Raw genomic sequence first — 27,207 nt, forward strand, 5'->3', positions numbered from 1 at the left:
CCGTTTACTACCTGAGCCAGCACCTTTCCACGTGAGGCCGAGAGCCTGGAAACTGCACTCCTGGCTCTGTCCCCATACATGGAAAGCTCAGAGGAGGGCAAGACATGTAGTGTGACTTTCAGAGATTGCCTTGGGGAGAAAAGAGTACTTTCAATGGGTCAAGTATTTTGCATTTATTATGTCATTTCATCTTAGCCTCATGTCCCAGAGGGGTGGATGTGTGGAGTCAATAGGCGGGTCATCCAGAATTCTAGTCCCCAGCAGAACTCTGAAGCTTGGCCTTGGCTTACTTGTCAACCAGTCTCGTGATTCAAGCCCAGCTTTAAAGAGATGGCTGCAGTAGATACACGGGGAGAAGTAATGTAACTGCTATCAGTTGGCTCCTCTGCATCTGAAGCCAACCACGCTGCCTGAGGGATGGCCTGACCAGGCGTCTTGAAAGACCGGCTTTGACCACACAAGAGCCTGAGTTTTACAACTTTACAGCATGACAAGTTTAGCTTCACAGCTTACAGCAAGTATCCTCCACTCTCTGAGCTTTTGTTTCATCATCTGTAAGAGGAGGGTGATGGGTCCTTGGATCTCGCAGGGCCCCGATTTAGTATAAGATACCCGGACGCTGGGATGGGCGACCTGATTTTCCCCAGGGCTCTAGGGAAGAGGTAGTTTCCAATGACGGCCACCAGGGGGCTGCAGCTTCACAGCGCTGTTACCAGGTGTGTCAGGGAAGGAAGTTCATCAGCCTGAGGGGCAAGGTGTTGGCTGTACTTTGGTATCTCTTGGACAGTGAGGGGACTGAACTAGCTTCTTCTGAGTCCCCTAGCAACTTAGCCACTCCTTGACCACACCTTGAGGCCAAGCTGGAGTCTCCCCCTGGAGAGCCTGAGCTTTGGGGGACCCTTCACATCTCTTCAGTACTCAGGGTGTTGCTACCTTCCTGGGAACAGGCTTTTGACTGGCTTTCTCACTGTCTTCAGTGTGTCTCTTGGGCATCTCTGATTGTTCACACCTTCATCTAAGTGTGGGGTATGTAGAAAGTGCTCTGCAGGTATATTTGTTCCAGATAGGCTCTCGGCGTTTGTGGGGCCGTACAGTCCCTCCTCCAGATGCCTGCAGTAGATGGAACAGAAAGGCAGAACCTGGGGCACTAAACAGGACAGACTCCTTTCTGTGTCAGAGTGGATGGGTCCCTGGATTTATAGCCCATGACTGCATGAGGACACTGGAGTGGAGGACTGGGAGGTGACCGACCTTACTTGGAGAGGAGACCCATTCCCTCCTCCCTCCTCCTCGTCTCTGGTGATGCCATCTTCTCCTCTCCCTTTCTTTTCTCTCCCTATCTCCAGCTCTCTCCTTTTCCTGATCCATCCCACTTATTTTTTTTCTCTTCCTCCATTGCCCATTTCCCCCTTTTTCCCCTCCAAAATGACTGCTAAGACTTCCTCTCCCCTTCTCAGTGTTGCAAGTCCCTGGAAGCCTGGTCTCCCTGCCTTGGCTTGGACACGTGAGTGGGAAAAGCAGTCTTCCCTATCCACCAGGGTTGTTCTTTGTCTCATGGCAACTGTGTTCCTTCCTCCTGGAGCGTTCTGAGCTCTTAGTCCAGGATGGCCTGCCCGGTCCCCACATTTTTTTCTCTTCTCTTTTGGTGGTTCTAGCACATTCACTAGCCAGTAATTAAAGTGATATATTCTCATTCTCTCTGTCTCTCTGTCTCTCTGTCTCTCTGTCTCTCTCTCTCTCTCTCTCTCTCTCTCTCTGTCTGTCTCTCTGTCTCTCTCCTCTTATTTAAAAAATATTTCAAATTTATAGAAAACTTGCAAGACTAATTCTTACATACCCTTCATTCATTAACATTTTGCCATATTTGCCTTATTATTCTGTGTATGTGTATAGACATAGATTTTTTTTAAATAAATAGGGTCATACAAGATGTAGTATATTTTTTTTAATTTTATTGGGGAATATTGGGGAACAGTATGTTTCCCCAGGGCCCATCAGCTCCAAGTCATTGTCCTTAAATCTAGTTGTGGAGGGTGCAGTTGCCATTTTCAATCTTTAGTTGCAGGGGGCGCAGCCCACCATCCCATGCAGGAATTGAACCAGCAACCTTGTGTTGAGAGCTCATGCTTTAACCAACTCAGCCATCCGTTCGCCTCTCCAGCAGCTTAGTGGCAGCTTGTTGTCTTCAATCTAATTGTGGGGGGCGCAGCTCACTGGCCCATGTGGGAATCTAACCGGCAGCCCTGTTGTGCAGAGCCCGTGCTCTAAACAACCGAGCCATCCGGCCGCCCCCATAGATTTTTTCTCTAAACCATTTGACAGTAAGTTGCAGACATGCAACTTTACCCTGCTTTACCCATAAATACTTCAGTGTGTATTTCTTAAGAGCAAAGACATTCTCTTACAAAGCCACAGTACAATGATAAAAAAATCAGGAACTTGACATTGATATGATACTATTATATAATTACAAACTGTATTCAAACTTTGCCAGTTTTCCCAATAGTGTCTTTTATAGCAAATGAAAAAAGTTTTTTTTCTAGTCCACTATCCAGTCCAGAATCACATACTGCATTTAGTTGTCATGTCTCTTTTATTCTGGAAAATTCTCAAGCCTTTCTTCGTCTTTCATGACTTTGACATTTTTGAAGGGGATAGGCCAGTTATTTTATAGAAGATCTCTCAATTTTGGTTTGTCTGATGTTTCCCCATGACTAAACTCAGGTTCTTCATTTTTGGCAGAAATGTCATAGAAGTGCTATTGTATCTCTCTCAGTCAATCATAGCGTGATTTTACTGTTGGATAAAGCTTGGTTTCTTTACTCATTAGTCTAATTTTATATTTGGATCCTGTCCCACTACTCGCTCTCCTGAGAACGCCATTTTCATCTGTCCCACAGCTGCTCCTGGAAGACTTCCCTTCACACCTCCAGTTTATAGTCTGTGCCCTACTGGGTCTCCCTATAAATTCTTGTTTCTGGTATGAGAGATTTCTGATATTCAGATCATATCTAGACTTGTCAATAGATTGTCAGTCCTTTCCTGCCCTGTCCTTTTTCCTGGATTCTGTTTGACTTATCACTCAAATGCTTATCCTGTTCCTCATCCTTGGAGCAAATTTCCAGAATAGTGCTATTTTTCCTATTATTTTTCAGTATAAAAATTCTTTTGATAATAATTATCAAATATTAATAACTAAAATTAATCAAGTGTTTGCTTGGTACTATGGGCTGTGCCCAGGTTTTTTCTCATTGAATCCTGACCACAGCCCTATGTGCTAGGTACTATTATTATTTTACATATAAGGAAAACGAGACACATAAGTAACACACAAGGTGGAGTAACGTGTCCAAGACCATACAGTTAAGCAGTGGAACTGAGATGATGCAGTGAAAGGAAAAGGAATAATTTTGGATGCTGAGAGGTGGTAAAGAAGTAGGAAAATCCTGCTGATTCCAAGGGCCAGCAAGCCTCGTTTAGTGATTTTTCAAGTCACTGGAGATGAGAGGCTGGAAAGGGTAAAGGGTGTAGTGGAGGGTGTAGATGGTGGAGGGTGTAGATTTGGGAGCCTTTAGCATAGAGACAATAGATAAAGTCTGGAATCAGTGAACTCTGTGAGAAAGAATGTAGAAATGATGAATCAAAGCTAACTATTTGCGAGTGATCACATTTAGGGAGACAGGAGAGGAGCTCATGCAGATAGTGAAGAAGTCTGCACTGCGCTTGGAGGCTCTGTTCTCCACCTAAAGGAACAGTCCTAGGTGTAGGAGTCAGAAGATGAGAATCAAGAGCTCTACAAATGCACATCACTGTCCTTTCTGCTCTGGACCTGGCACGGTGTTGGGTGCTGGGAAGAAAGAAATGAAGAAAACCACCTTGCTTATCAGTAAGAGTCTGTAATCTCATGAGTCTTCTTTTATTCTTATTTAGGATAGTAGAGGAGTTGTTCTTAATGCCAATCTGTGTAAGACACATTTATCAAAACTATCTCCAAAACTTAGAACATCAGTGCTAGAAAGAACCTGAAAAACCACATATACCAGCATTCTTATTCGTCATATGAAAAACTGAAGCCCAGAGAATTGCTTAGTTGGTGGCTAAATCTTCTGGCTCCCAGATCATGTCACCAACAGCATGACTGCTATTATCAGCTATCTTAGAGGAGGATGTAAACAGTTTAGGGAATTCTGGGAGCCAGGCTCTTTTTGGAGGTATGGAGACCCGAGTTTTGGAAAGTCATCATCAAATTGATTAGAGGGATTGTTTTGGTCAGCTTGTCCTCTTAGGAACCCCCCAACCCCAATGGAATTCTGCTGATGAGTGCATTGCCATCCTTCCACATTTGAGGATACCTCTAATCTATTGGCTCATTCAAGTGCTTCCTGAGGGTTTCCAAAGCACTTTTTCTCTAAATTTGACCACTTCTGTTATGGCATGGCTACTTCCAAAATCAGCTAGAGTGCTAACTTCTTCCTGTTAGCCAACCAACTCACATTTTATCAATTCTACCTCAGGGCTGTCTTCTGAATCCATTCTTCTCTCATCATTTCCAATATCATCACCTTTATTTCTCTCTCCTGAACCATTGCTACAGGCCCCCTAACTCCTTTCTCTGCTTTCATTCATTCCCTCCATCTAATTCTTGCACATTGCTGTCAGATTAATCTTTTATTAATGAAATCCCATGATTGTATTTGTTTTATTTCCCAAGCACCCATGTGACATTTCTGCTAAGTGGTCATCCAGCCCATTTCAATTATTTTTATGAATTACATTTCAATTTTAGGAAAGTTTTCAGTTATTATTTTTTCAAACAGGTTTTCAATTCTTTGCTTTCTCTCTTCTCCTTCTGGTACTCCTATGATGTGAATGTTGTTATGCCTGATGTTGTCCCAAAGGTCTCTTGAACTATTCTCATTTCCTTTGATTCTTTTTTCTTTTTGTTGTTCAAACTGGATGTTTTCTGCTACCTTGTCTTCAAAATCTCTGATTCAGTCCTCTGCTTCATCTAATCTGCTCATGATTCCTTCTAGTGCATTCTTTATGTCAGTTATTGTATTCATTTCTAACTGGCTCTTTTTTTATGGTTTTTCTGTCCTTTTTTATGCTTAGTATCTTTTTGTTGAAGTTCTCACTGAGTTCATCTGTTCCTCTCCTAAGTTTATTGAGCATCCTTATTACAACCGTTGTTTTGAACTCTGTATTGGTAGGTTGCTTACCTCCATTTCATTTAGTTCTTTTTCTGGAGTTTTCTCCTGTTCTTCCATTTGGGATGTATTTCTTTGTTTCCTCATTTTGGCTGCCTCTTTGTATTTGTTTCTATGTATTAGGTAGATGTGTTACATCTCCCAATCTTGGCTGGGTGGCCTTATGTAGTAGGTGTCCTGTGGGGACCAGTGGCACCTGCACTGGGTGCTCCAAGAGTGTCCCTTGTGTGGGTTGTATGTGCTCTCCTGTTATAGTTGAGCCTTGATTGCTATTGGTACATCAGTGGATGGGATTGACCCTCAGGCTGACTGCCTATGGGGTTTGGCCGTGTCCACAGCTGACGAGCTGCTGTGCAGAAGGCTTACCCGGTGGAGCGGGATTTGCCCCAGTGGGTTCTGGTGCCTTTTGGGACCTTCCTTTGGGTATGCTACTTTGGAGCTAATTGGGTGATGCTTTGCTGCGGTCTGAAGCTGACCTCCAGGTATGTTGGTTCTGGGATCTCTTGGGAGGGGCTCCGGTGCAGGCACAGGTCAGCCACTGTCTGTGACTGGCTAGAGACTACCTGGTAGGATCTACAAAGTGGTCCGTGGTTGATCACTGCCTGTGCTGGACCTGGAGGCACCTGGGAGAGGCCATGCTGTGAACTGAGGATGGCTGCCACCAGTACCAGGCCTGAGGTAACTGAGGCCTGCTGCTGCCTTCCAGCTCCAGCTATCAGCCTCTGATAGAGCCTCATGTGGTTTGCGAGTTGTGTGAGGTGGGGTCTCAGAGTCACCAGGGTGGGATGACTGGTACTTACTGGGTTAGATCTGATTTGGTGCCAGTGCTGAGCCTAGAGCTACTCAGCAAAAGTCTCAGAGCACACAGGCCAGCTACTGCCCGCCTGGGGTCCACAGACCCCTGAGAGTTGCCCAATAAAGTGTGCAATATGGGCAGGGCTGGCTGCTTCCTGAGAAATTGCCTCTGGCATCGTGAGAGTTGGGTGGGGTGGGGTCCCAGGGAGTCACCAGGGTGGAGTGAGTGGAGCTCACTAGGCCAATTCAGATTCAGATTTGGCTGTGTAGGGGAGGGTTCAACACAGGAGAAATGGTGCCTCCCTGCCAGCAGCTGCACAGGAGGGGGATTCTACACAGGGAAAATGGCAACTGTCCCTACAGTCCTCCCCTTGAAACCACACAACTCAGTCTCTCTCTGTATGTCTCTGACGCCTCCCAAGTCACTCCCTCCGCTGGAGCCCAGAGCAAGTGCCTGTGAATGAGTGAGTCTGTGCATGGGCCCTTTAAGAGGATGTTTGGGTTTCTTACAGCCTCTGCCCCACCTGAGTGGTTGGAATCCCCACTGGTTTTCACTGCCAGATTGTGTGGGGGGCTTCTCTTCCTGGGACTGGTACTCTGGACTGGGGATCCCAGTGTTGAGCTGGGTCCCTTATTCCTGCAGGTAGGGGGACCTTCATAGCCAAGATATCCCTCCCAGTTCTTAACAGCCAACGTGGGTGTGACACCAGCCCAGTTTGAGTCTCTGCCTCTCTTGTCAGTCTCAACCTGGCTTCTTCTTTATATTCTTAGTTATAAAACTTCTGTTGAGGTAGACTTCAGGTGTTCTCCAGCTTGATTGCTCTATAATTTAGTTGTAATTTAAAAAATATTTTTTGTTAAAATATAGCTAACATGGGGTGGCTCAGGCGGTTGGAGTACCATGCTCCTAAGGACGAAGGCCACTGGTTCGATTGCCACATAGGCCAGTGAGCTGCTCCCTCTACAGCTAAGACTGTGAACAACGGTTCTCCCTGGAGCTGGGCTGCCGTGAACTGCCTGAGGTCAGTGTGAACTGCTGTGTGCAGCCATGGACTGCTGTGAGCTTACATGCGCTACTGTGAGCGGCCGGCGGCTGTGAGTGACCGGCAGCTGTGAGTGACCGGCAGCTGTGAGTGGCCAGAAGCTGACGTGTGGCCGGCAGCCGACAAGAGCTGCCGTGAGCTGCTGTGAGCGACCTACCAACGACCAACGACCGAGACTGCCTCAGCCGGGGGAAGCGCAAGGCTCATAATATCAGCATGGGCCAGGGAGCTGCAGCCTACAACTAGACTGAGAAAAAATGGCTTAAAAACCGGGGGGGTGGGGGCAAAAAAATATATAGCTAACATACAATATAAGGTGTGATTAAACAATACAGTGAATGTCTACGTTTAAAAAATTTTTTTTACTGTAAAAGACACATTGCCATTAATCCCCCTCAAATTACTCCCCCTTTGCTTTGAACACACTTATCCCATCATTCTTGCCACTTTCTGAAGCAGTTCTGGAACTCTTTTTTCATGAGTGTGTTTAGTTGTGCTATCGTGGCTGCCTCCATGTCCTGAATCGATTTAAAGCATTTACCTTTCATGGTCATTTTGACTTTGGGGAAGAACCAGAAGTTACATGGTGCCAGATCTGATGAATAAGGTGGGTGAGGACACACCGTGATGTTTTTATTTGACAGAAATTGCTATACCAGAAGTGATGTGTGACACGGAGGCTTTCCGTTGTGATCACAAAATATGGTGAATGCTGCTGGCGAGTGCCATCCAACAGAAAGGCAGGGATCTTCAATACGGGAAGCAGCATGTCAAACCTTAGTAACAGTGTGTGACAAGTTTCAACTTGTTCGGTGCAGTCATTTGGGTGTGAGCTACAGTTGAGAGAAGATGTGTTTTAAAGTGCCATAAATCATGGACCACAAACAACACATTAACATGAAGTGGCCAAACAGTTTTGTCCTCCATCATGACAATGCTCTGTGTCACACATTGCTTCTGGTGTGGTAATTTCTGTCAAAAACATTACAGTGTGTCCTCATCCACCTTACCAGACCTGACGGGGTGTGACTTCTGGGTCTTACCCAAAGTCTCAAATGACCAGGAATATTTTGAATCAATTCAGGACATCGAGGCAGCCATTATAGTGCAACTAAAGATATTCACAAAAGAGGACTTCCAGAACTGCTTCAGACAGTGTCAAGAATGATGGGATAAGTGTGTATGAAGCCAGGGGGTGTAGTTTGAGGAGGATTAATGGCAATGGGTCTTTTACTGTAATGAATTTTTAAAAATTTAAACATTCACCATATTTGTTGATCACACCTCACATTACATTAGTTTCAAGTGTATGCTATAGTTTTTCAACACCGATATACCTAAGGAAGTGATCACAGTGATAAGTTTAGCAACCATCTGACACTGTACCAGGCTATCACAATATTATTGACCGTATTTCCTATACTTACGTTACAGCTCCATGACTTATTTGTTTTATGCCTGGAAATTTGAACCTCTTAGTCTCCTGCACCTTTTTCCCCCTTTCTTAAATTTTTCAACTAGTGTTGACATTAAATATTATATTAATTTCAGTTGTACAGCATAGTGGTTAGACATTTATGTAATTTAAGATGTGATTCTCCTGACTAGGTATCCACCTAGCACTATATGTAGTTATTACGATATTATTGACTATATTCCTTATGGTTTATATTACATCCCCATGACTATTTTGTAACTACCAATTTGTACTTCTTAATGCCTTCACCCTTTTCACCCAGCCCCCAACCCTCACATCTGTCACCCTGGTAAATCTAGTACCCATCTGACACCATATATAGTTATTACAATATTATTGACTATATTTCTTATACTGTTCCCTTCATCCCCATGACTACTTTGTAACAATCAATTTGTACTTCTTAATCCCTTCCCCTTTTTCACCCATCTTCCCAACCCCCCTCCCATCTGCAACCATCAAAATATTCTCTGTATCTATGAGTTTCTTTCTGTTTTGTTTGTTTATTTTGTTCTGTAGATTCCACATATAAGCCAAATCACATTGCGTCTGTCTTTTGCTGTCATATTCCACTCAGCATAGCACATTCGAGGTCCATCTATGCCACCGCAGATGGCAAGAACCCATTCCCTTCCCTGGTTGAGCAATATTTTGTTGATATATGTTACTACTTACTCTGTATCCGTTCACACCCAGGCTGCCTCTACATCTTGGCCATTGTAAACAATGCTGCAGTGAATGTATTAATGCACATGTCCCCTCAAAGTAGTATTTTGGGTTTCTTTGGATAAACACCAGAAGTAGGGTTAGTGGGTCCTTCCTTGTCTCTTGTTATAGCTGTTGCTTTAAAGTCTGTTTTGTCTGGTATAAGTATTGCTGCCCCAGCTCCCCACCCACCCCGACCCCGCCGTTTCCATTTTCATGAAATATCTTTTTCCCATCCCTTTATTTTCAGTCTGTGTGTGTATTTTGATCTGAAATGAGTCTCTTGTAGGCAGCATATGTAAGGGTCTTGTTTTCTTATCCATTCAGCCATGCTATCTTTTGATTGTAGCATTTAACCATTTACATTTAAAGTAATTGTTGATAGATGTATAATTATTGCCATTTTATTATTCATATTTTTTATTTTTTTTCTTCATTTTAAAGAAGTCTCTCTAAGATTCCTTATAATTCTGGTTTGGTTTTGGTGAACTCCTTTAGATTTTTCTTGTCTGGGAAGCTCTTTATCTGTCCTTCAATTCTAAATAATAGCTTTGCTGGAGAGAATAATCTTGGTCATAGATCCTTGGTTTTCAACACTTTGAATATTTCCTGCCAGTTTTTCTGGCCTGCAAAGTTTCTGTAGAGAAGTCAGCTGATAGTCTTATGGGAGCTCCCTTTTAGGTAATTGCTTTACTCTTGCTGCTTTTAAGATTCTTTCTTTGTCTGTAACTTGATGTGTCTTAGTGTGGACCTGTTTGGCTTCATCTTGGTGGGGACCCTCTGCACTTCCTGGGTTTGTATATTTATTTCCAGGTTAGAGAGATTTTCTGTCATTATTTCTTCAAATAAGTTTTCACTTCCTTGCTCTCTCTCTTCTCCTTCTGGTACAAATTTTGCAAATTTTGTTACACCTGATGTTGTCCCAGAGGCCCTTTAAACTGTCTTCATTTTTTTGGATTCTTTTTTCTTTTTGCTGTTCTGTTTGGGTGTTTTGTGCTACTTTATCTTCTAAATCATTGATTCGATCTTCTGCTTCATCTAATCTTACTGTTGATTCCCTCTATTATTAAGTTGGTGCAAAAGTAATTGTGATTTAAAAGGTTAATAATTGCAAAAGCCACAATTACTTTTGCACCAACCTAATATAGTCTTCATTTCAGTTATTATAGTCTTTATTTCTGACTGGTTCTTTTTTATATTTTCTATCTCCATTTTTATGTTTCCTGTCTTTTTGTTGAAGTTCTCCCTGAGTTCACTGAACATTCTTATAACCAGTGTTTACAACTCTGTGTCTGGTAATGGATTACTTGTCTCCATTTTGTTTAGTTTAGTTTGTTTAGTTCTTTTAATGGAGCTTTGTTCTGTTCTTTTATTTGGGACATGTTTCTTTGTCTCCCCATTTTGGCTGCCTCCCTGTGTTTGTTTCTATGTATTAGGTAGGTTTGCTGTGTCTCCCGGTCTTAGTAGAGTGGCCTTGTGTAGTAGGTGTGCTGTGGGTTTCAGTGGTGCAGTCTCTCTGGTCACCTGAGCCGGGTATTCCAGGTATGTCCCTTATGTGGGGCGTGTGTGTCTTCTGTTGTAGTTGAGCCTTGGTTGCTGTTTGTACATCAATGGGAGGGATCAATCCTCAGGCTCATTGATTGTGAAAATGAGCCAGGACTGCTGTGGAAGAGCTGTTGTGCAGGTGCTGACCCTACAGAGCAGGATTTGTTTCAGCAGGGCTCTGGTGCCTGCACAGTGTGCTCTTTGGGTCTGTCTTCCCTGGAAGCTGCTGGGTGGTGTTCCAGCTGGGTTCAAAGCTGGCCACCAGGCTTGCCAGCCTTGGGGCTTCCTGTGATGGGCCCCACTGCATATAAGTTCAGCCATAGCCTATGTGCTGCCTGGAACCACCTGGCATGAGCCAAAAAGCAAGTCTGTAGGTGGCCGCCACTCGATGGCTTGGAGATGCCTCAAGAGGCCAAGCCGCAAATGGAGGCTGGCTGTTGCTAGTGTTGGGCTTAGGGCTGCTCAGCCAGAGTTACAGGACACCCCGAAGCCTGATACTGCTTGTTTGGGTTTTGTGAACCTTTGAGAAATTATAGAAAAATCCACAGCATGAACCAAGGCAGGCCGTTTATATGGAAAAGCCACTGCAAGCAGTTTGGGTGGGATGGAAAGTTGGGTGGGGCAGGGTCTTAGGGAATCAGGGGAAAGGAACAGTGTTAGCCAGATTGATGGAGACTTGGATATGGTGCCCACTGAGAATGGGGAGGCCTCTAGTTGTAATTATACTGTTGTCACTGGAGGAGGCAAGCACAGCGTTTATCTACTTCAGCATCTTGGATCCTTTGCATTCCAATTTTAAACACATCTGCCTATTATATAGTTCTTGTTTATATGGAAGTGAAATATTTTTATTCTTCTATGCACTTGTTTTATGGGTGTAATTTCCTCTTGAATATCTCTGAAGATGTTAATAGAATATTTTTTCTAAGTTCTCTTGTGTTTACTAGATTCTTCTCAGAGGTCAGTTGCTTTTTCACCCTCATGCTTTTTAATGCACCCAGCTTTTTTCAAAAGTCCTGTGAACCTTGAATGTTTTTCATATCTATAAAAATGATACAGATTGCTCAGTATTACAGATTGCTCAGTAATACAGATTGCTCAGTATTAGAGTCTGGTGTGGGTTTCCTCAGCAATTCTGTGGTCACTGTTCCAGCAGAAAGCCTCTCCCCTGAATGTCATGACTGGCTGTTTTGCATGGGGAACAGGTAAGCTTTCCTACAGAGTGTGTGCAAGGGTGTAGAGGAATGGAAGGTCTTAAGTAACTAAGTCTTTACTACTCAAACAGAGTTGTATAATTAACAGAAGTGGGGGGGTAGAATATTTGAATCATTCATTTAAATAGTATGGTGGGCTTTCAGTGATTACTAAGATCATTCAGCTTCTGAAAATCATACTTATAAGTAATCAATTTTTCTTTTTGTAATAATTCTCAGAGCTCTCTAAATTCTTGTTCTAATTTGGATAATTGCTTTCTAGCCCTGCTATACAGCTTCCATCCTGAAATTTATTTTTATGACTGTCCTCTCATGTTTCTTGATTTCCATATCTTTTTTGTGGGTGATTTCTTGGACAACTTCCTTAAACAATTCTTTCAGAATCTGTGGATAGTAAAACCTTTAAGTTGTTGCATATATGAAAATGTCTTTATTTTGTAATCACATTTGAATGATAGTTAGTTGGGTATAAAATTCCAGGTTCAAAATAAACTTCCCTGAGAATTTGGAATGCACTTTTCAATTTCCTTCCTGCAGTTTAGTGTTATTAATTAGAAGCTTCATGATAATTTGATAATCTGTTTCTTGTTCCTTTTAGGTAACCTATTTTTTCCCTAAGAGCTTTTAGGATCTTCTCTTGCCCCTTAGAATTCTGAAATGTCGTAAGAATGAGGCCAGATGTGATTCTTCTATCATTCACCTTGTTTATATACCCTTTCAATATGAAGATTCATGCTGTCAGGCCCAAGAAATTTTCTTCTTTTTTTGGCTATTTATTCTCTCCATTTTATTGGTTCTGTCTTTTTGGAAAAAAAGATCATTTTTAATTTTTTTTTTTTTTTTTTTGCTCTGGAGACTTTTCCTTGACATTTTTTTCTAGCTCTTCTATTGAATTTGTACATTTCAACAATTGAACTTAAATTTCCAAGAACTTATTCATGTATATATACACACACATATATATGTGTGTGTGTGTGTGTGTGTGTGTAAATACATTTATTTATACATATATACATTTATATATATTTATACATACATATTTACATTGTACATTTACATTATACATACATATTTATACATACATATTTACATTATACATTTACATTATACATACATATTTACATTATACATTTATACATATTTATACATATGTGTATATATACATTTATACATATATATACATTTATTTATTATTATTGGGGAATATTGAGGAACAGTGTGTTTTTCCAGGCTCCATCAGCTCTAAGTCAAGTCGTTTTATTACATCTAGTTGTGGAGGGTGCAGTTCACTGGCCCATGTGGGAATCAAACCGGCGACCTTGGTATTATGAGCACTGCGCTCTAACCAACTAAGCCAACTGGCTGCCCCACTTTTTTAAACATTACTTGATTTTCTTATTATCTTGTTCTGATTTTAGGCATACAATATCTTTGGGTCTTTTTGATGATACTAATTGGAATTTTTAAATTACATTCCACTCCTTAAATTTTCTACCATGTTTCCCCGAAAATAAGACCTAGCTGGACCATCAGCTCTAATGCGTCTTTTGGAGCAAAAATTAATATAGGACCTGGTATTATATTATATTATATTATATTATATTATATTATATTATATTATATTATATTATAAAGACCGGGTATTATATTGTATTATATTACATTACATTACATTGTATAAGACCCTGTCTTATATTAAAATAAGACTGGGTCCTATATTAATTTTTGCTCCAAAAGACACATTAGAGCTGCTGGTCCGGCTAGTTCTATTTTTGGGGAAACACGGTATGTTCTATGTCTTTGCTAATTCCATAACTTTTAACTCTGTTGGTAAGAGAGCCTTCCTCCTCCACTGCTATCTTTTCATATGTCTATTTTGACTGAGAGGCTATTTGTTCCTATGATCTCATCTGCTTTCCATGTTCCCAGAAATTTGTCTAAACTTTTAAAACTTTCATTTTGACTGTGAAGAAAAAAATTCTGTCATTTGACAAACATTTTGGAGGAGGAGGAGGAGAACGAAGAGGAGAATGAGTAGGTTCAGTTCAGCACCTTAAACTATTCCCACCTCTCTCATTTCTAAAGAGTATTTTAAAGCTGTCTTTGATATTTATGATTTTGAAACAAATTGGCAGTCAATAAAGTTGCTACCTAGATACAGCTTCTGATACTTCAAATAAATTTCTGACAAAACTGGTCTATAATTTTTATATGTCATTATCCTGAAAAGGATAGGACTATTGAAAAGCCATAAAATGTTCTGGTCTCCAGGAGGTCTCCTAATTTCTCTGCTTCAAAATGTAATTCCCAGAATAACAAGGAAAATAAAAATCCTCTCTCCCACTGCCAATGGTGTCCCTGTAAGTTCTGGAAGGCTTTAAAACCCTGTGGGTTCAGGCCCTGACCTCTCTCTAGCTCTCCTTGCATCTTTTTCATTTCCCAATCAGGGCCTGCGTTATAGAATAAGAGCAAAGTTTGGGAACAATGATCATAATCTATGGTTCTCATCTATTCCTGTGATCAAAGGGTCCTCAGACCTCATAAGGGGAACCCTTTCTAATGCGTTGTTCTTGGTGAAATCCCCAGATGAGGAAACATAAATACATTATAAAAACAATAGAGAAGATACCCATCAAACTGTTAACAAGTATTATCTGAAGGGTGCAGTCATATAAACTTTCTTTTTACTTTATGCATTCCAATATTCGTGGAATTTTCGTGGCAGATTTGTGTCATTTTTATTATCATGAAGGAAACAAGGACCAGCCCAACCTCTTTCCCTTTCAGTCTGCCCTTGCCCCTTACCCAGCCTTATTTCCCACTCCTTTCGAACACAACCAGTAGTCTCCCCACTGTTTCCCTGAGGGTCTCATGGTTCTTTTATATCATCTGCACGCAAATACTGAACAAATCAATGAGTGATGAAACTAGTGAATGAATTGTTCATCTCTGTTCTTAGATTATGGTTTCCCAGACTTAACTGAGAAGGCAGGTCCCATAGAAGACACCAGCCAGGGTCAAAAGATGCCAAGCCTTCCCTCTTCCTTGCCCAAGATGAACCTGGTGGAGCCACCCTGGCCTATGGCTCTTGGAGAGGAGGAAGAGGAGGAGGAAGAGAAGGAAGAGGTAGAGAAGGAAGAAGAAGAAGAAGAGGAAGAGCTGCTGCCTGTGAACAGAACCCAGGAAAAAGCCCAAACTCAGGTCTACGACTTTTCTCTCATCAGCAGTAGCCAGACACCAAGGGCCCCCAAACACAGGCATGAAGATTCTGGGGACCAGGCCTCCTCGGGTGTGGAGGTGGGGAGCAACATGGAGCCAAGTCTGTCACCACCCTCGGTCACCCCAAATACAGTGACCCTGGGGAGTCAGGACTTTGCCAGCCAAGAGGCAGGGGGCACAATGCTGCCAGCTGCAGAGCATGAGGTAGAATTTGAGGCCCCTCAGGAGGCAAGTGAGAAGGCTACTGTAGGAACATCTGGGTTAGAGGTGCTCTCCTTGGCCTCATTCCCTCAAGCAGAAGCCCCCAGTGGGGCTGTGACCACGAGTGAAGACCCCCTTTACCCTGGAGCCTCAACTGCTCTCCCTCAGTACCCCCAACACATGGAGCTGACACCTTCTTCTGCTACCTTGGGACAAGAAGACCTCAGCCAGCAGCCCCAGAAAGGGCAGTCCGCTGAAGCTCAATCCAGAATCCCTTGGGATTCTACTCAGGTAACGTGGAGATGCATGCATGCCGTTGGCCATCCTGGGGCTACATGGAAGCAGGAGGTCTGCTGGGCCAAGAATACAGGCCCTCAACACCTCATAGCGCCTCAGCAGAACTCTTAGGGGTGTACACCTCATGGCCCACCAGTGGGTGTCCTCACTGCACAAAGTGAAGCTTTGGAAGAGCCTGGTACTCTGGCCTGGTTTTCATTTGTTTAGGTGTTATTGTTGCTCCTCTTGGCTTCCCCACTGCTTATGACTGTGGAGAGAATTGGTGCCTGACCTGTGCTCTCTCCAGCACTGTTTCCATGCCCACCACCGTATGTGCAGTCACCCTCTGCTCCTCCCCTTATCACCCCTGCTCAGTGTACACACACACGTACACACGGGTACATGCACTCATCCAAGTCAGTGCTCACGCTCCAACACCAGAAGGAAAGAAAAGGGGTCCCAAGTTGTTAGCCTGTGAATCTGTCCCTCAGGCATGTTTTTGTTTGCCCTACAGAACATTAGAAACAAGTTTGTCTCTAGCTGGGGCAAGCCCCCTGCAATCGGGCCCCTTAGGCGCAGCTCCACCTTCCTTTGTGTCACTCCTGGCCCCCTCCTCTGGCTTGGTCCCTGAAGACATCTGGGTTTGTGACCCTTGAGTTCAATCCTGGGCATATCAGCTTGCAGAGGCTGTCAGCTCCTAGCTAGCTATCACAAACCTACAGTTGGCCTTCACCTCCTAGCTTCTCAAAGAGTTTCCACTCATGTTCTCTATGGGTGCCTTTCCTTATGCCTTTATAACTGTCACCCTTCTTTTTGTTTCATTGTACAGGTGATCTGCAAGGACTGGAGCAATCTGGCTGGGAAAAACTACATCATTTTGAACATGACAGAGAACATAGACTGTGTGAGTGCTGAGCTGGGCTGAGGACTGCAGGTGGAGGTTGGAGGCGGGCTGATAGAGTCAGGGTAGAGGGCAGGTACTGGCGAGTGGGCAGTGGACGGGCTGGAAGGCTAAGCCCTTAAGTCAGAAGAGGCCAGCCTAGCATAGGGGATGAACCATTACCCACAAGTATTGAATAAGACAGTGCTTTCATGTTTTTAAATTTCTAATGGCTCTTTTGTTCTTGTTCCTCTCTGATTTTAATTTAAAGGAATAGTTTTGCTCATGTGTGCAATGTCTTATCTCTCTGAGGATACTAACATTATTTTAAAAAACGTTTTCTCCCTAAAGAGGTTGCTTTTCCTACTTTTTTGTTTCCTACGTTTTTGTGTCAGTTTTTCCACATACATACTCTCCTCAAATGTCTGGTAGAATTTGCTCACCACTATTGAAAGAGGGCCATCAGAGAGCTGGTTGGAAGCTTTGAGACTGGTGGTAGAGTTTCTTAACTGTGGCCTCTCAGGAGGGTGGTCTGGCTGGGTCATTTCATTTGAAAATTTCTAATCTCAACATCTTTGGGTCGTTCCTCCTAGATGATTAGATTCTTTGAGTGGGAAGTTCAGCTGGGAGTAAAAAAGACTGGTTGCCAGTGTTCTGGGAGCCAGGATTAGAAGAGGGATGGACATTTCACTATTGGAAATGTGTGCATAAAGACAGAGGGTGCCAAAAAAAATGTACACACATTTTAAGAAAGGAAAAAACTATTAAAATTGTAATACTCCATATATACCGATAACAAAAGATGAATACAAGTTACGTTTGACTTCTGCAAGTACAAAAGGTGCTCAAAGTGGTTACCATCGGCGTCTAGACACTTCTGATTACAGTGAACTACTGCTTGAGCAACATTGACCAAAGTGTCCACTTGTATACATTTTTTGGCACCCCCGGTATGTGCATTTACTCCCCTTGTTTGTAGTGTGAGCCCCCTCCCACAGTTGTGCTGGTATCCACTAGGTCAGAGACCCTCTATTTTATTCTCTTTAAAGAATAAACTTCCAGTCTTCTGCCAAGGGGAAGGGACATTTGTCAGCTGTGCAGTGTTGGGGAGAGGAACTAAGGATCCCGCTGCTGCCTGAATAGATTTTCAAACAGTTTTACTATTGTAGTATGGTTGCCTCCCCTCTTGCCACAGTAACCAGTGCTGCTTATTCCAGAGCATTTGGAGAGTTCAGCAGTATAAATGTGATTGCTTCTTAGCTTTCCCTGTTTGGCTTAGGATTTGGCTCTGTGGGGCTTGCTAAATCAGGAACTTCTAATCCATCCATCTGCTTCTAGTTCCAGATTTTGTTGCTTTAGTCTCTTCTTCTGTTTTGTTTTGGTTTTGTCTTTGTGGTTTTAGATTTTAAAAAATTCTTTGCTCTTGTTTCAGCGGGTTTGAGAGAAAGTGAAAGTACAACATGTGATCAAACAATATGGTGAATGTTTAAATAAAAAAAAATTATTATAGTAAAAGACACATTGCCATTATCTCACTCAGAATATTCCTCCTCATTTCAAACATACTTACCCCATCGTTCTTGCCACTTTCTGAAGCAGTTCCGAAGTCCTCTTTCGTGAGTGTCTTCAGTTGCGCTGTCATGGCTGCCTCGATGTCCTGAATCATTTTGACTTTGGGGAAGAGCCAGAAGTCGCACTGTGCCAGATCCGGTGAATAAGGTGGATGAGGACACACTGTAATGTTTTTATTTGACAGAAATTGATGTATACCAGAAGCAATGTGTGACACGGAGCATTGTCATGATGGAGGATGATTTAGGGCATGCTCTAAAACACACCTTCTCTCAACCGTAGCTCACACCCGACTGACTGCACCGAACAAGTTGAAACTTGTCACACACTGTTACTAAGGTTCGATGCACCGCTTCCCGTATTGAAGATCCCTGCCTTTCCTTTGAATGGCACTTGGCAGCAGCATTAACCATGTTTTTTTATTTGTTTGTTTTTACAGTTTAATGTATTTTAATAGCAGACTTACAAGAACGGCAGAGAAGACAGACAACATTAACAACATGTACTTGCATGTAGGACAACTCAGTTAGAAAAGTATAGTGAATGAATGAAATCTGCTGTCTGATAAAAATGCTACAAATGGGCCAGCCTGGTGGCTCAGGTGGTTAGAGCAGAGGTGCTTCTAAGGCCGAGGTTGCTGGTTCGATTCCCACATGGGCCAGTGAGCTGCGCCCTCCACAGCTAAGATTGTGAACAATGGCTCTCCCTGGAGCTGGTCTGCCATGAGCAGCTGGAGGTCGGTGTGGGCTGCTATGTGCTGCCACCGGCTACCATGTGCTGCCAGGAGCAGCCAGTGGCCAGTGTGAGTGGCCAGCAGCCATTGTAAGCGGCTGGCAGCCGGTGAGAACTGCCGTGCGCTGCTGTGAGCAGCTGACCAATGACCGGCGACCGACTGCCTCAGCCGAAGGGAGAGCAAGGCTCATAATACCACTGGCATGGACCAGGGAGCTGCGTCCTACACTAGACTGAGAAACAACGGCTTGAACTGGAGTGGGGGGTGGGGGGAGGCAGAAGAAGGGGGAAACAAATACTACAAACATTGTTCAGTTGCTATCAATAAGAAATTTGTTTTAAAAATATCCAAATGCTGGTATTATCCAGAAAAAAATTTAACAGATGTATTTATAATTGTTATAAAGTTAAACTGTTGAAACTTGTTCACTGAAACTATTGACTTGCATTAATGCTTTGTCCCCGCGTTTATATTAAAAATTCACACACAAATGAAAAAGGAAAAACTGCCAATACCTGATTTCTGTTTCCTATTTTTCTACTTGCAATCGTATACTTAGGTACCTTTTGACCCCATTGAGGGGGGAAAAAAACACTAACATGACTACCAATAACAGGAAAAATAATTTTTTTCTTTTAAAGAATGAAATGTTTCCTATTATAGTGGATTCTTAGCACATTCTCCACGTATGCAGTGTGCTAGCTAGATGTCTTTTAGCATAATTGTTATACGTTTAGCATGGATAGCACACAGGTTGGTGTCTTCAAAAAGGCCAACCAGATAGGCCTCAGTTGCCTCCTGCAAAGCACCAATAACTACACTCTGGAAGCGTAGATCTGTTTTTAAGTCCTGAGCAATTTCTTGCACCAGACTCTGGAAAGGAAGTTTGCAAATCAGAAATTCAGTGGACTTCTGATAACATCTAATTTCCTGGAGTGCCATAGTACCAGGCCTGTGATGATGAGGTTTCTTCACCCCTCCAATAGAGGGTGCACTCTTGCAAGTGGCTTTTGTAGCCAGTTGCTTCCTGGGTGCTTTACCACCAGTCAATTTGTGGGCAGTCTGCTTTGTATGGGCCATGGTGTAGAGACCTTCTGACTTACCCCCCTTCTCCTTTGGCTGGAGCTCCGCAAGCTAGAGGTGGCACCGACGTTAGAGAGCCACAGCGTTGAGGCAGCGGTAGCTGCGAACACCTCATTCACCTTATATTTCGATCACAATGGAAAGGCTCCGTGTCACACATCGCTTCTGGTATAGCAATTTCTGTCAAATAAAAACATTATGGTGTGTCCTCATCCACCTTATTCATGGGATCTGGCACCGTGCGACTTCTGGCTCTTCCCAAAGTCAAAATGATTTGGGACATTGAGGCAGCCATGACAGCACAACTAAAGACACTCATGAAAGAGCACTTCCAGAACTGCTTCAGAAAGTGGCAAGAAGGATGGGCTAAGTGTGTTTGAAGCGAGGGGGAGTGTTTTGAGGGGAAAATGGCAATGTGTCTTTTGGTGTAATACATTTTTTTAATTTAAACATTCACTGTATGTTTTGGTCACACCTCGTACATGCATGTGTTTAACCCGAAAGTGACCAATGAGGTGTTTTCTTTCCAGCATCATTATAAATGGATGTATTTTAACATACTGATGAGTTTTCATCCACTGCACTTATTATTCTTATTGATGCTCAAATGCCCTGTCTTTGCTCAGTGAAAGCCTCTTTGTGTTGGATTCTGAGTCCTTTCGACCAACCTATTAGTATTTGGTAGTTTATTGTAATAAGATGTTCCAGGCTCATCTTGTATGTTCCCTCCCCCAGAAACAGAATCAACATTTCTCCAAGCTCTCATTCCTTTTCTTGAAAAATGGTACTTAGAGACCACAGTAAAGGTAAGGGGTACATTTAAATATTTGGTATACATACTTGAACAATAAAGTCTACAGATAATATATCTCTTCTCTTTTCAAATGACATGTAGGTGTTAAAATGCTTTCATTCTGCTTTCCCTTTTTTTGTCTTACTATTCTCATCTAATATTTGTTATCTACCTAATAATTAGTCATTATTTTTATGGTGGAATTTTTTATGGTGTTAAAAAAACTAACTTAAAATGTACCATTTTAATCATTTAAAAATATACAGTTGTGTTAAGTGTATTAACATTGTTGTGAAACAGATCTCTGGAACTTTTTCATCTTGCAAAACTGAAACTCTGTACTTATTAGACAGCTCCCTCCTTCCCCACCCCTTCAGCCCCTGGCAACCAATGTTCTACTTTCTGTTTCTGACTTTGACTCCTCTAGGGACTTTATATAAGAGGTATCATACAGTATTTGTTTTTTTGTGACTGACTTAGTTCACTTAGCATAATATTCTCAAGGTCCATCCATATTGTAGCATATGTCAGAATTTCTTTCTTTTTTAAGGCTTAATAATATTCCATTGCATTGACAGACCACATTTTGTTTGTTCATTCATCCATCAATGGATATTTTGGTTGTTTCCACCTTTTGGCTATATGAATAATGCTGCTATGAACATGGGTGTAAAAATATCTCTTTAAGACCCTGCTTTCAGTTCTTTTGGGTATATACCCAGAAGTGGAATTACTGGATCGTATAGTAATTCTATTTTTAATTTTTTGAGTTACTGGCATACTGTTTTCTATAGTGGCTGCATCATTTTACATCCTTATCAACAGTGGACAAGGGTGCCAATTTCTCCACATCCTCACCAACACTTGTTATTTTCTGTTTTTTTGGTAATGGGTGTGAGGTGGACTCTTATTATGGGTTTGATTTGTACTTCTCTGATGATTAATGATGTTGAACACGTCATTATTACTAACAGTCAATGCTTATTTCCCTTTATCAATGTATTCATTTCTTTGCTGACTTGTCTTCTCACATCCCCACTCCTTTCTTCTGGGTTTAACTTCCTTTTCCCTGAAATATATCTTTAGTGGCGCTTTCTGCAAAGATACCTCAGCCTTTTATTTATGTAAAAATGCCTTTAAATTTCTTGTGTTCTTTTTTTCTATCTTTTTATTTTGATATAATTTCAAATTTACAGAAAGAATAGTACAAAGAAACCCATATATCCTTCAGCCAGATTCGCCAATCATTATCATTTTTTCAAACCATTTGAGAGTAAGGTGAAGGCATCATTCCCTTTTTCTCCTACCCCTAGGTACATTAGTGTGTATTTCCTCAGAATAAGAATTCATTTTGTAGACAACTATAGTACAATTACCAAAATCAGGACATTAGCACTGATTAAAACCTGTAATCTATAGACCTTATTTAGGTCATACCAGTGGTCCAATAATGTTCTTTTCAGCTTCTTTTCTCCTGGTTCAGGACCTAATCCAGGATCATGCATTGCATTTGGTTGTCATGTCTCTTTACTTAATCTGGAAGAAAAATTACTCAGCTTTCTTTGTGTTTAATGACCTTGACATTATCAAAGAGTAATAGGAGTAATGTGCATAAAAAATTATGGGGCTATACAGAGAACATGTCTTCAGAAAAAGAGAGAAAAGTACTCGCAGTCTCTCAGGGAAGGTCTTTCAAGGTAGAGCTTTAGTTTGAGGAATTTGATCCTCGCGGTCTAGACAGACTCACTGGCTTCTCCAGTTTTACCTAAAATATCATAGTTTATTAGTTCCCCTTTTGGTGTACTTATAAATTTGAAATATAGTTAGGTTTATTTGTTTCTGTTTGTGTTCAATTTTAGTTTTTTCCTCATCTTCGTTGATTTAATTGTGTTTTTGAATACGTAAAACATTACTGTGGTTCTAAACATCTAAATGATACGCAAATGTGTATTTAAAGAACTACCATTCTCCCCATCATTTCTTTCGTTCCATCTCCACCCATTCCTCCTGTGTAACCAATCTCCTTAGTTTCTGGTTATCTTTCCTGGGTTTCTTTTTATAGAAATAAGCAGATGTATAATTTCTTCTTTCTTTCTTGCAGAAAGGTAGCATACTATTTATGTTTGTATTCATTTGCTAGGGCTGCCATAACACAGCGCCACAGACGGGGGGGCTTAAGCAATAGAAGTTTATTTCCTCACAGTCCTGGAGGCTGGAGATCCAAGACCAAGGTGTTGGCAGGTTTGCTTTCTCCTGAGCCCTCTCTTCTTGGCTTGCAGATGACTGTCTTCTCCCTCTGTCCTCACATGGTCCTTCCTCTGTTTGTATCTATGTCCTAATCTCCTCTTGTAAGAACACCAGTCATTGGATTAGAGCCCACCCTAATGACCTCATTTTAACTTAATCACCTCTTAAAGGCCCTATCTCCAAGTATGACATCCCCAATATCTTAGATACTGGGGGTTAGGGCTTCAACAACTCAGTCCATAAAAATACTCTTTCATTTTGCTTTTTCCCCTTAACAATATATTCTGGAAATCACTGTATGTCAGTTTATGGAGATAATTCTTAATCATTTTTTGTACAACTGAATAATACTCCATTATGTATGTGTACCACAGTTTATTCATCACATTTCCTTCGTATGGGAATTTGGGTGGCTTCCAACATTCTGTAAGTACTTACAGTGCTGCAATTAATAATATAGTATACACGTATTTTTGTGTCGTTCTTATGTATGTTCAGAGTAAATTCTTAGAACTGGGATTGCATATGCAGTTTGTTAGATATTGCCAAATTCCCATTGCTCTCCATTCTTATTGTAACTTTGTTGGGCCTTATTTTTCCATCTACAATGTCTTTTGATAACACTTTTATATTTTCTATGTCTTTAAAATCTCTCTGATGCATTCTGGGTAATTTCCTAGCTCTGACTTCCAAATGAATAACTCTCCTCAGTTGTGTCTAATTTTATGTTTGACCCATCCAATTGAGTCTTTAATATAGATAACTGTTTTATATTTTTAGAGTTTCTGTTTGGTTCCAGACTCTCCCTTTTTTCATTTTGTTCTCTTCTTTCCTAATGGTTTTTTTCCCTCTATTTCTTTAATTGTTTTAAACATATATTTTATAATCGCTTTCATATTTAGTGATAACACATCTTGTTATATCAGTTCTCCTGTCTGTTGCATTTGTGCCTTATTCCCTCCTATGGCTCATTATTTATTGTGATCTCATTTTCAACCCCAGGTTATAAAAGAATTCCTACAGAATGGTTTCAGGGAACCATCAGGAGTCCCAGTAGTCCTAGATCAGCTTCAATCTTAATTTCTTGGTTTGGATTTATATACCACAAAGGACTACAAGTTTGGGTTCCACACCCAGGTGAAGGGCAAGCCTGGGTTTTTAAGTGATCTTAAGTAAACTTTTTTTCTCCTTCCCATGGACACAGGCATACCCTTTACAGCTCTTCTAGGTGAGTGGGAAGTTTTTCAAGTCCCCATTTCACTGAAAGGGCTGCTCTTTGAGGCTCTATCCTGGTACTGTGCTGTGTTCTCCACCTTGCTTGGACCAGGAACACATTTCCTGTTTCCATGTGAGCATTGAAAGCCAGGTCTCCAGCTCCTGGATCCTATATCTGGGTCCTGGAACCCCAGGAATTACTACGGCTTTAGTGCCTGCTTACTCTTCTGACTTTGAGTTCCCTCTGTTTCTGCCTCCTTTGAGCTTAAGCTTGAACAGCTTTTAGAACACCTTCATTATTTTTTTGTATTTTATCTAGTATTTCTATGTGTTTGTATCAAGGTGGGACAGTAGGACTTCAGTTCCATCTGCCATATTGCCAAAAATCAAAATAATCTGATGGGTAATGAATGACATGTCTCTTCCTGTTTGCCATAAGCACCATCCTAGTGGAGCTGCAGCCCCTATCGTGGGAGAAACTGTGTGATGTGCAAGAAGGATCATCTGCCCAGCAGTCAGCAGGAAAGTTAGAGTACATCCACAAGTGTACTGCACTTAGGAAAAGTTCTAAAAACTTACAATATACATCCAGGAAATCACACAGATCTGAAGTGTACACCTTGATGAATTGCCTCACTGAAGACCACAGACTCACAATATCATTTCTGGGAGAATCTGATGACTATGTATTTCATATCATTTATTTTGTAGGTGGGAACTGAGTGTCAGTGGCCTGGGAGAAAAGCCCTGGCTTTGGAATCTAAGTAATCTGGGTTCAAATCCTGGTTCTGCCATTTATCAGCTCCATGACCTTTAGCAAAATACTACACTTCTCTGAGCCTCAATTTCCCCATATCAAAATGTGGGCATTGGTCCTAACACCCTGAGCTTACTGTGAGGATTAAGCCATACAGACAGTTGGACCCAGGAAAATGCAGGACATGCACAGGGAGGGAGAAGGCACTGCCCATGGCAGGAGGGTGTTTTTTTCTGCAAGCACTGGGGCTGCTGGGTCACAGTGCATTCACCCTGCACTCTGCTCAGGCAGATGCAGGCGTGCACCCCTTCCCTATCCATATACACACGTGAAGGTAGTAAGAACCATTTCAGGAATTAGGGCTTTCCCAGCTGCATGTGGCTATCTCCAGGTACCAAATTTCTCCCAGATTCAGAACTTAGTTGGGTTTCTGTTAGGCCAGTGAGTGCCAAGTCCTGAGCCTGAACTTGGCACTTGTCATGGTATCAAGGAACTTCAGTCACCCTGGTGGCCTTCAGGTTGGCATGACAACCAAGGAAAGCTCATTAGCTTGGGCTCTAGCAGAAAGGAGATTAGGAATGTGATATAATGGGAGTGTTCTGGTGAGACCTCATGGGCAGCCTTGGCTTGCAGCTTTACAGCAGGGCACGTAAGAGAGAGCTGAACAGCTGGGAGATGGATGTCTGGCTGGGAACTTTAGATGCCAGGAGCAGGGAGATTGTTGACTTCCCAGTTACAGGAGGGAGAAGGCTGCTGGAGAAGAGCTGGGGGTTGGAGAGCTGGGGGGTGAAGGGAGCAGCCACAGGGCCAAAGGATGGTCTCTTCCCAGATGGGGCTAGGTAGGGACAGTGGCAGGCTGGGAACAAGAGGCAGGGTCTTCGCCTCCAGCCCCAGGCTGAGCTCTGCCACTCACTGAGCTCCTGCTCAGTGCTAAAAAAAAAAATAATAATAAATTATGTAATTACATATATACAAGGTCAAGAAAATCTAAACAGTTCAAGAGAGTATCAGATGAGAAAGAAGTCTCCTTATATTCCTCCTCCTGCTCCCAGTCCTGCTTCTGGGGAGGTTACCATTTTAACCATCTCTGTTTTAGTTCTTCTGGTTACCAGAACCACTGTTGGAGTACTTAGATATCTTTCTTGACTCCCCAAGTTTGGCCTGTATGTCTGCAAAGACAGACGAGAGATAAGCATGGTTAGACTGCTTCCCGAAAACCTCTCCTACTGGTTTTTGGTGGCTGCACACATCTTTTGGTCCATTACCCCTAGCCTCACGCTATACTTGCACATGCAGGCACCAGGAGCAATCTTCTGTACTCCTTCACGTGCTATCCACCCACTTTCTGGATTTGTCATCATATATGGTGTGTCTCCCACAGTTCAACTGGGAGTATCCCTGGACAGGTCCCACGCCCTCCTCCTGGTGCAAAGCCAGAGCGAGAGAAGCACCTGGATGCCTGTAGGGAACAAACCCACAGCTTTCACAAAAGCCAAGCTTACAGCCTTTTCAAGCTGTCCAAAGCATTGCCCTCGGGAATAGCTAGATAACCTTTCCCCGTGTTTGGCCTCTGGGCAGAGTTTGCAGTGGGGGCTGAGCCTAAAGGCAGGGGTGAGTAGAGCCGTCTCCCTCACTGAGCATAGGCTCTCTTTGTGCTCCTGTAGGAGGTGTTCCGGCAGCACCGGGGGCTGCAGCTCTTGACCCTGGTGGAGGAGGTGCTGCCCCGCCATGGCAATGACCACCACGGGGACTGGCACATCTCCCTGAGCAAGCCCAGTGAGAAGGAGCAGCACCTTCTAATGACCTTAGTGGGCGAGCAGGGTGAGTGAGGGGGCACCCACAGGACGGGTGTGTTAGCATGTCTGGGGAGAGGGTCCAGGAAGGCAGTGGGAGACAGGTCGGTATGACATTTCCGGAGACCATAGGAGCTCTCCCACAGAACTGTGGAAAAGTGCAGCCAAGGCTAGTGGACATGGACCTCTAGGATAACAGGGTGAAAGTTGGACTCCCTGGTTTAGAGTCTGGGAGTACCCATAAGCTTGGAGACAGGAGGATGGTGAGAACACTGGGAACAGGAGAGGGAAGAGGTGGTTTCAGCATAGGTGCCAGACAATGGCACTGCACACAGGGGGGTGGGCTGAGAATGTAGCCTTTTGGGCCTGTGGAAGTGACTGCCTGGTATCACACCTGTCACATTGTGGATACTCCCTGAATCTTTTTAATGAGTCAATCTGGGCAGCAAATA

The 27,207-nt window shown here is 42.6% G+C and overlaps 1 protein-coding gene across 5 annotated transcripts in view; it reads left to right on the forward strand.

The window, feature by feature from the left end:
- PODXL2 (podocalyxin like 2) overlaps positions 1–27,207 on the forward strand; it is a 45,770-nt gene that overhangs the window by 14,772 nt on the left and 3,791 nt on the right. For 3 of the 5 annotated variants that reach the window (XM_081078903.1, XM_081078904.1, XM_081078906.1), the window contains exons 3-5: positions 14,946–15,697; positions 16,512–16,586; positions 26,627–26,783. In XM_081078903.1, the coding sequence (XP_080935029.1) occupies positions 14,946–15,697; positions 16,512–16,586; positions 26,627–26,783 (984 nt within the window). The remainder of the gene's footprint in view (positions 1–14,945; positions 15,698–16,511; positions 16,587–26,626; positions 26,784–27,207) is intronic. The other 2 variants (XM_081078905.1, XM_081078907.1) reach the window with 1 other exon arrangement.

The sequence above is a fragment of the Rhinolophus hipposideros genome, assembly GCF_964194185.1.
Source record: "Rhinolophus hipposideros genome assembly, chromosome: 17".
Taxonomy (NCBI): domain Eukaryota; kingdom Metazoa; phylum Chordata; class Mammalia; order Chiroptera; family Rhinolophidae; genus Rhinolophus; species Rhinolophus hipposideros.